The 9,797-nt window shown below is 43.2% G+C and overlaps 1 protein-coding gene across 1 annotated transcript in view; it reads left to right on the top strand.

Moving 5' to 3' along the window:
- The first annotated feature begins 1,069 nt into the window (after window positions 1–1,069).
- The window catches only part of LOC114029430 (coiled-coil domain-containing protein 50-like), a 57,763-nt gene continuing 49,035 nt past the window's right edge, over window positions 1,070–9,797 (top strand). Inside the window, exons 1-2 of the mRNA XM_027843863.1 lie at window positions 1,070–1,638; window positions 1,885–2,048. Of these exons, the coding sequence (XP_027699664.1) occupies window positions 1,562–1,638; window positions 1,885–2,048 (241 nt within the window). The 5' untranslated portion in view covers window positions 1,070–1,561. The remainder of the gene's footprint in view (window positions 1,639–1,884; window positions 2,049–9,797) is intronic.

The following is a 9,797-nucleotide window of genomic DNA, read 5'->3' as shown; positions in this document are numbered from 1 at the left end:
CGCCTGACTTTGGACATTCTCTCTGGCTGTCCCCTGTGCCTGGAATGCTCTCCCTCCTTCTGTCCTCCTTCTGGCTTCTCTGGCTTCCTTCAAGTTCCAGCTAAAAATGCCACTTCTTACAGGAAGTCTTTCCTGACTCCCCCTTCATTCTCATGCCTTCCCTCTGTGGACTCTCTACAATGTGTTTGTACATAGCTGTTTGCACATTGTCTCCCCCATGAGTTCCTAAAGAACGGAGACTGTTTTTTGCCTTTTTTGTATCTTTAGTGCTTAGCACAATGCCTGGCACAAAGTAGGCACTTAATAAATGTTTATTGACTGATTATTTTTATTTTTTTTTTTGCTCACATGACAGTGAAACAAGCAACAGCCATACAGATTAATTTTTGTATTAGCCACCACCCATAAACAGTTTGCATTTTACTTTTATCTCTATGGGTTTTGTTTTTTTTTAACCAGGAAGTAATGTTCCCACTGTAAAGGTCAGTGAAATAATTTAATTATGACCTTATGTAAAACCAGATCTGCACATGCCTGACTGGCTGGATCAAAGGGTTCCCAGTTCTTTGGACTGAAGCAAATTAGGAAGTAACCAGTATGGGGAGTTTATTTACATTAAAGCTATACAAGCCTGAGAATTTATTGTTGTTATTTGATTTGAGGAACAGCTGAAGGAAAGGATAGGGCTTATGAATGACTAGGCTTTATTTGTATAAAAAAAAATCAGACAAAGACTGCCTTTTCAGGGTGATAAATACTTTATTATTTTTCATCTTTCAGACTTTTTTTTTTTTAATCAGGAGGAGGGGCAAGAAATACTGCTTTTATTTATTTATTTTTTTTTGCTTTAGTTTCCTCACTGGTAAAATGAGGGGGGTGGGGTTAGACTTTCTTAGGGGCAGCTAGGTGGCACAGTGGATAGAACATGGGCCTGGAGACTTGAGTTCAAATTCAGCCTCAGACACTTACTAGCTATATGACCCTGGGCAAGTCACTTCACCCTGTTTGCCTCAGTTTCCTTATCTGTAAAATGAGCTGGAGAAAGAAATGGCAAAGCACTTCAGTAACTTTGCCAAGAAAATCCCGAATGGGGTCACAAAGAGTCAGACACAACTGAAACGATTCAACAACTTCAAGGGAATGGTTGGAAGAACTGGGGAATCTTTACTCTGAAGAAGGCTTGGTGGGTGAAAGATGGGTGGTATGATTTTTTAAAAAATCATTTATATTGTAAAAGTTTACTAGAAAAATGTGACAATGGTGATCTTTCCCGTTTTCCCCAGACAAGCTCCACCTGCCCCTTTCTTCCCTGTTCATTGGCTTCCTCTCCCTCCAGAAAGCTATAGCCCAGAAACACCAGGTTGGGGTGTATTGTTTGTCAACATAAATTGCATTTTCTGTAGTCCTCTTTCTCTTTGTTGGGTGGAAAGTCCCAACGGGCCTGAGAAACAGCAGGAGAGGACTTGGGCTGGCAAACACCGGGTGTCTGACATCCGTAAAGCCTGAAGTGCCCAAGCATTTGAAGTCCCCACTTCGGGAGAAAAATTCTCAGCAGCCACCCATGCATTACGGGGTGGGTGGGAAGGAGGTGAGGCCAAACGTTGGGATCCCAGGGGTGTCTAGGGGCCTGGCAGCTGGGTTAGTTTGTCGAGCAGGGTCCGGGGGGGCCGGGGGGGGGGTCTCGGAAGAGAGGGGGCTCGGCCGGAGGACCAGAGCTCCCGCGGCTACTGGACCACCGGGGAGCACTGCAGAGGGCGGGGCGTGGGAACCTCTTTGTGGCCCGGGGGAGCAGCTCGGCGGGCGGAGCCGGGGCTGGACCTGGACCCCGCAGCCTCCGCGGCCTGCTCGCTCGCTGCATCTCCGACTCCCCCATCTCTCCGGCAGGCAAGCAATCAGGAAGGCTGGCAGGAAGGCACGGGCAGACGCGCGGCGGCTGGAGCTGGAGCTCGGGAGAGAAGCGCGCGGCGGCAGCAGCAGCGGGGACAGCTCCGACCCCAGGATGAGCGGGCTGCACATTGACCGGGCCCGGCTGCCCGGGGTGCAGGAAGGTAAGGCCAGTTCCGGGCACCCTAGCCTGCCCGAGGGGCGGGGTCGCTGGGACAAGAAGGAAGGGACCTAGGTAAAGCACCATCCAGGTGGGCGGGGAGGGCTAAGGAGGATGCCAAACAAACCGGCTTTGTACAGGGCATCTCCCGAGGAAGGGGCTCCCTGGGGCAGGGTTCTGGGCTTAGGGGTCCCCTTTTCCTGGGTGGATGCCTGCTCGGCCTTTGTCCCTTCCACCTCCGGCTGGCTCTCCAGCCCTTTCCAAAAGTCGCCTCTATTTCCTCTTCTGACATCGCGCCGCACTGGGCCATTCCTCTACAGAGCCCAGGTCCCCCTTTCTCCAGCCTCTGCTCTAACCCTCCCGGGGCCAGGGTGTGTCGCTCCGGGCCATCAGGTAGCCTAGACTTCCCCTTAGCGGTAGAAATACCTGCTGCCCAGCCCCTCCCCTTCCCAGCGTGGATCTGAGGCTTAATCATTCCCCCAGCAGCTACTGCGTGCCAGGCACTGGGGGATGAAAAGACAAAGATTGAAACAGCCCTTTCCTTCAAGGACTTAGAGACCGAAGGTACCTCAAAAGCCATCTAGCCCAACCCCCTTATTTTACTGATGAGGAAACTGAGGCCCAAGGAGATGCCTTCAAGTGACTTGCCCATGAGTACAAGGCAAATAAATGGCAGGGAGGATTCGAATCCAGGTCCAGCACACTTTACCCTATGTCAGGTTGTCACTAAAGTCAGCTTACTGTTACAGTGAACCTGTAAGCTGGAACCCCTTAGAAGCAGTCTACATGGCACAGTGGAAAAGCTGTTGGAACCCTGGTTTCCCCCTAGTGCTCCCTGTGTGACCCTGGTCAAGTCATTGCATCTCTGTCCTCTAGGTAAAATGAGGGTGTTGTATTAGAAAGTTCATTCTAGCCCTCGATTTATGATCCAGTGTGTAAAATGGTGTATTAAAGGATGGGGGTGAAGGGTGGGGGTGATACTTAAAGACAGAACAAAAAACGAAAAGTAAAAAATTGGTCAGTAAACTTTATTAAGCACCTACTGTGTGCCATGGAGACCTCCAGAGATCTAGATTCTGGTTTTTACTCTGCCATTAACCAGCAGTCACCTCACCTCTCTGAGCCTCAGTTTCCCAGTCTGTAAATCCACCTCCAAGAGTCTTTGTTCTGTCCAAATCAAGAAGCAGATTGTCATGTGTAGACAACTTTGTCTCGTGTCTGGAGACTCTTTGGTTGTCTAGCTTGAAAAGTCAGCCCCAGTTTTATTTTTATGACTCCTGTGACTTTAATTGCAAATAATCTTCCTCAAGAAATTACAATGGAACCCCTTTATAATGGTGTCACAGAACAGGGCTGACAGCTGTTAGGCCAACCAGGCCATGTCTGGCTTTGAGGCAGCTGGTGACACAGTGGATAGAGAGACTGATGGATTTGGAGTGAGAAGGACCTGAGTTCAAATTCAGCCTCAAACATTTGCAAACTGTGACCATTGGCAAATCACCTAACCTCTGTTTGCCTCAGTTTTCTCAATTGTAAAATAGGGATAACAGGCGCTATGTAAATGCTTATTCTTCCCCTCCCCCCTTTTATGGTGGCATTAGATTTGGAGGAAAGTAATCTTTATTTAACCTTTTAGAAGATTTATGGGAAAACATGGACAAAGATTGTATGAAACTGGGGCAGCCAGGTGGTACAGTGGATAGAACTCCAGCCTTGGAGTGAGAAAGATCTGAATTCAAATCCGGCCTCAGAAACTGGACACTTAATAGCTGTGTGACCCTGGGCAAGTCACTTAACCCTGATTGCCTCACCAAAAAAAAAAAAAAAAAGATTGTATGGAATGGAAAGTTTAGAAGTGTTGTGATCTTTGTCAATGATTGTGGACTTACAAATCTTTCAAGGTACCAAAGAATATTGGACTCCAGGTAAGTAACTTTGGTCGTGATGAGGTTCATGTTTTTAAGATTCAGTATTTCATTTTTAAAAATTCATCATTTTATTGTCAAGAAACTAAAAAGGCACAAATTTGATACAAAATTGGAAGAAGAAAAACAAGCTTTGTGAAATCCCTTTTTTCTTTTCTTAACAGAAGTTAACTAGCAAACACTTCCCACTCCTTTATAGTCATTATTGTATAAGGCAAAGGATCAGAAACAGCTGATTTCACTATTGGGATGACAAAGGGGTTAGGAGTAGATTTTGCTTTTAAGAAGAAGCAAATAAAAGCACCCTGTGTTTTTGTACAATAGAGAGCTCATTAGATAGATGTTTTATGCATAACATTTCTTTTTAAGAACTGCAGAAAATGCTGTATAATTTTTAGCAAAAGGCAAAACTCTGGAGAGGAGGATTCCCCTCCCCCTTTCATATTATTAATGGGACATTCCTAGTAACAAAGAGCTTTAGAGAAAAACAATCTTTCTGTTCTGTCCTGTTTTTGAGATTCATAGGATGTCTTTTTATTCAAACAGGAAGCCACCCATCCAAGGGAAGCCCCGAGAATGGTGATTATCCCTATAGGGCAGATTTGGGGATGTGTTATTTGCCCAGTGTGCCTTTTAACAAATGGACAGGCATCTACCCTTGTAGTTAATCAAAAGAAAGAAAACCAGGCATTTTGACACAGTTCAAGGAAAGAAATTAGGGCATTACTGGAGGAAATTGTACATTCCCCAAAGCAAGATGGAGTTGGACAGAAAAAACACGACTTTAGCTCCGTGGGTGCCTTTACCCTGTATTTGTCTCCTGTAAAAAAAATATCTTTTATTGAGTTTTGGTACGGGCAGAGCTATGCAGGGCCTTCTTGGTATTGACAGTAAATCTCCAGGGAAAACACTAAATCTGACAACATTCCTTTGTAAGGAATACATGCGACTCAAGAGTATTGGCATTTTTTAAAAAACAATGCCAGCTTTTTTCCTCTGGGAGAAAATATCCCTCAGTATGCTTTTGTTCAGAAAGCAATTTCTTTGTTGTTAATGCTTTGAGAAACGGCCAATGTCCTTGTGTTTCCGATGTAACCTATCCATTCGGTGTTTTCTTTCCGGACTACTTTATCAGTAGATGCCACACCCCTCCCTCCGCCCTGTCCTCCCCATACTCAGCCTTCCCACATTTTAGGGGATTTTGAACCCTCTGCTTGGCAATTTCATTTCAACGATGACAGGCCAAGGGACAGAGGTTTGTCTTGTGCTCCGAAAGACGGAATTCTAGCTTCTCTTTAAATTGCAAAGATTCCTTTGCTGACATCAGGCTGGCCCAGCATTGATAATAGACTACATATGTGTGATTTTCAGTACTGGAAAATGAAGGATCCAACTTCATGAATGCTAGGTCTGCCGCTTTCGGAGCCTATTCCTGCCTCTTCCTTTTATGGGTTGTGGTCAAGGAGAATAGACAGACCCCTTAGTCCTCTGGGTCTCAGTTCTCTCTTCTGTCAAATTAGCATAATATTAGCACCTGCTTCACAGGGTTCTTATAAGGCTTGAATGAGATAATTTATGCAAAGCACTTTGGAAAAATTAAAGTGCTTCATAAATGTCAGTTGCTATTACTAATATTGAAAAATCATTCTTATCTTGATCAAATGAAATGTTGATTGTAAAGTGCTTGATACAGTACCGGGCACATAGTAAGCACTATGTAAAAGTTAGCTATTATTAGTATTAGTATAACTTGTTCAAAGGAATTCAGAGGGTAATAGTCCTAGGACAACTCACCGTCCTGCTACAGTTAGTATTATTATTGTTGTTATTGTTATTATCTTCTCTTATTTTGGATGGGGTTCACATAGAAACAGTCCTGGGACAACTCACCATTCTGCTACAGTTAATATTATTATTATTATTATCTTCTATTTTTTTGAATGAGGTTCAGTCCTGGGACAACTCACCATCCTGCTACAGTTAATATTATTGTTATTATTATTATTATTATCTTCTGGGTTTTTTTTTTGGATGAGGTTTAGATAGAAACAGTCCTAGGACAAGTCATTATCTTGATTTGGTTATTTTCTATATAAAGTGGACTGTTGTACAGGTGGATAAAATATCTGCTTTTTGTCATCAGATGAAAATGTCAAGATATAAGCTTCTAATAATAACTAGAATTTCGGTAGGACTTTTAGGATTGCAATGTGCTTTATATATACTATTTCATTTGATCTTCACAACATCCCTGGGAAGTAGGTGTTGTCACTATCTCCAATTTACAACTGAGGAAACTGAGACAAACAGAGGTCAAGTGACTTGCCCAGGGTCACTTAAGTGTCTGAGGCTGGATTTGAACTCGGGTCTTCCTGACTCTAGGCTCAGTCCTCTTACCTCCTGTGCCACCTAGCTGCTTATCTTCATACCTTTATATAGTGTTTACATATTCTTTCCCCCATTAGAAAGTGAGCTTCTTGAAGGCAGGGACCATGATTTTTGCCTTTCTTTGCATCCCAGCGCCATACAGGGTGACTGGCACAGAACAACAAATGTTTGTTCACTTGACTCAGTACAGTTCTGGTAGCCCACTGAGCAAACGCATCATACCACGCCTGTGTTGCACTTTTCTTAGAATTCTAAGAGTTTTATCTTGAAGGTTGGGGCTCTAATCACAACGCTGGTGTGCTAAAGTGACAAGGAGCGTTCTGTTTCCGGTGTGAGCATTTACTCCTAAGCAAACACTGCAAACCAGGGCTCTATTTATTGTTTCATTGGTTGTCTAGACAGCACAGCTAGGTGGCGCCAAAGTGCACAGAGCGCTGGGCCTGGAGTCAGGAAGACTTATCTTCATGAGCTCACATCTGGCCTTAGATGTTTCCTAGCTGTGTGACCCCGGGCAAATCACTTTACCCTACCCGCCTCAGTTTCCTTTTCCTCCTCTGTAAAATAAGCTGGAGGAGGAAATGGCAAACCGGCCCAGTATCGTTGCCAAGAAAACCCTAAATGGGGTCACCAAGAGTTGGATGTGACTAAAACGACTGAACAACAACAAAGACTTAAGAAAGTGGAGGGAAGGGGCAGCTCCGTGGAGCAGCGGATAGCGCACTGGCCTGGGAGTCAGGAGGACCTGAGTTCAAATTCAGCCTCAGACCCGAGTCACTTAACCCTGATTGCCTCACCAAAAAAAAAAGGGAAAAAGTTCATAATGCTGATTAAACTCAAAAAGGTATCATGACTATATTTTTTCCCCCAAAGAGTCAGTTAAAAATTTACCAGCACACACCTTGGTTCTAACCCAATCGGTGGTATTGCTAGAATCCAGTTTGCCCACATTTCAAGTTGAAGACTAGCAGACTTTTAACAGCTACTGGAGCGCACTCAGGAGACACAAAGCCCCCCAGCCCATCCCAGCCGTTCCTTTACTGCACCACACCCATCCCCACTTCCTTTAACGAGGGGCTGTTAATTGTTATTGTTATTACTCATAATATATCTTGCTGTTCGATCATTTTCAGTTGTGTCTGACTCTTTGTGACCTTGTTTGGAGTTTTCTTGGCAGAGATACTGGAGCGGTCTGCCATTTCCTTCTCCAGCTCATTTTACAGATGAGGAAACTGAGGCAAGCAGGGTGAAGTGACTTACCCAGGGTCACACAGCTAGTAAGCATCTGAGGCTGAATTTAAACTCAGGAAGAGGAGTCTTCCTGACTCCAGGCCCGGCACTCTATCCACTGTGCCACCTAGCTGATATATGTGTATATGTATATGTATATATATATATTTATGTATGAATATATAGATATACACATATACATATATCTAGACATACATATGTATGTGTAATATGATTAATATTCATCTAAATAACTGATAAATAGTATCAATAATTAATACCAACAATAACAATAATAATGTCAACGTCTTGACCCAAAATGAGCCCGGACAGTGTGGGGTGGTTATAGCCAGCTGTCATATCCAGTTTTCTACAACTCATCAACTCATCTGCTTATTCTTTAAGTTGTCTGAGCAGGCTGCCTTACATGAAGCTGTGTTTTCTATTATCTTACAAGGAGGTCTCTTCCCTTAGGTCTCTGTTTGAGTAGTTCTCATGAGCTGGACGTAAATTCCCTGGTAGCATTTTTTATTGTCATGTTTCTGGTTTCTAGCTGAGTGCCTGGAACACAGTAGGCACTTAATAAATGCTTGTTGTATTGGATGTGATTGAGATTGCTAATAAACCCAAGGTGTGGATTTGGATGAGTGCCCAGCTATTTGGAAAATGTGTGTATTTTGTCCTAAGAAAGACCCAGGCTAGGGAGTGTAAAAAGTGAAGTCCAACAATTTTGGCTATTGTTGTTTGTCCTTTGTTCTTAAAAGGGGCCATGACATCAGAAAGGTGATCTTTTGACTTGAAAGTGAAGTGATTTTAGTGAAGGAGGGCTGTGCAAAGTCACCAGACTCACTGTCTCTTCGGGAGCCATCTGGGTCCAGTGGAAACATATAGATCAGGACGAGTGTAGATGGCCCCTGATGCAGTGGGAGACCTTGATCTTTTTAATCTAAGATCTTTCCCAGGTCTTAGTTTGACTGAGGCAACACCCATTCAGTGATTAAGGCTAGGTAAGAAATGAGGCAGAGAATGGCATCTTTTACCTATTCAAAAAATTGCTGACTTGTCCTCCACATTCCTGAAGGTGCTGAGCTACAATGGAAAAGGGGGACTTGGAGTCAGGAAAGGCCTAAATTAGAATGTCCCCTCTGATACTAATTATATGACCTTGGGCAAGTCACAGAATCACACATTTTATGATGGGGGTCTTTTACCTTTCTGGAGTAATAGACTCCTTTAACAATTTGGTGAGGTCTGTGAACCCCTTCATGAAATCATGTGTTTAAATGTATAAAATCATTATTAGTACTACTAGTAATAATAATACTTTCTAGCATTTCAATTAATAAATAAACATTTTTATTAATTTAAAATTTTTTATTTTCAGCTTTAAATTCTCTCTTTCTCTACCCCCTCCTCTACCCAATGAAAAGGAAAGAAATATGATATCCATCAAACATATGAAGTCATGAAAAGCATATTTCCACATTAACTATGTTGCAAAAAACAAAAGCAAAAAAAAATAAAGTGAAAAGAATTCATTCTGCACTGAGTTCATCAGTTCTCTGTCTCTCTGAAGGTGGATAGCATTTTACATTATGAGTCCTTTGGAATCATCATGGATCATTGTTCAACAAACATTTATTAAGTGCCTACTATGTGGGAGGCACTAAAGATACAAAAAGAGACAAAAGACAGTCCCTGCCCTCAAGGAGTTTACAATTGAATAGGAGAGACAACATGCAAACAAATACATACAAAGCAGGCTACATACAAGATAAATAGGAAATAATTAACAGAGGTAAGGTATTAGAATTAAGACGTGTTAGGGAAGGCTTCATGTAGAAGGTGAGATTTTAGTTGGGACTTAAAGGAAGCCAGGTTGGTCAGTCGGTAGAGATGAGGAGGTAGATGGTTCCAGGTATGGAGGATAGCTAAAGAAAATGGCCAGAACCCAGAGACTGAGGGGCTTATTTGAGGAGCAGCCAGGAAGCCAGTGTCACTGGATCAAAGAATATGTAAGGTTCAGGGAATAAGGTGTGAGAAGACTGGAAAGATGGGAGGGGGCTGAGTTATGAAAGGCTTTGAATGCCAAATAGAGCACTTTGTATTTATTCCTGGAGCCGCTGGAGTTTATTGAGTAGGGGGTGACATGATTGGACCTGGGCTTTAGAGAAATCACCACTTGTGAGGTGCTGAGAACCTGCATCAGAGTG

Source organism: Vombatus ursinus, unplaced genomic scaffold (genome assembly GCF_900497805.2).
Source record: "Vombatus ursinus unplaced genomic scaffold, bare-nosed wombat genome assembly UNPS02014932.1, whole genome shotgun sequence".
NCBI classification, from domain to species: domain Eukaryota; kingdom Metazoa; phylum Chordata; class Mammalia; order Diprotodontia; family Vombatidae; genus Vombatus; species Vombatus ursinus.
This window is presented reverse-complemented; position numbering and strand designations above follow the sequence as displayed.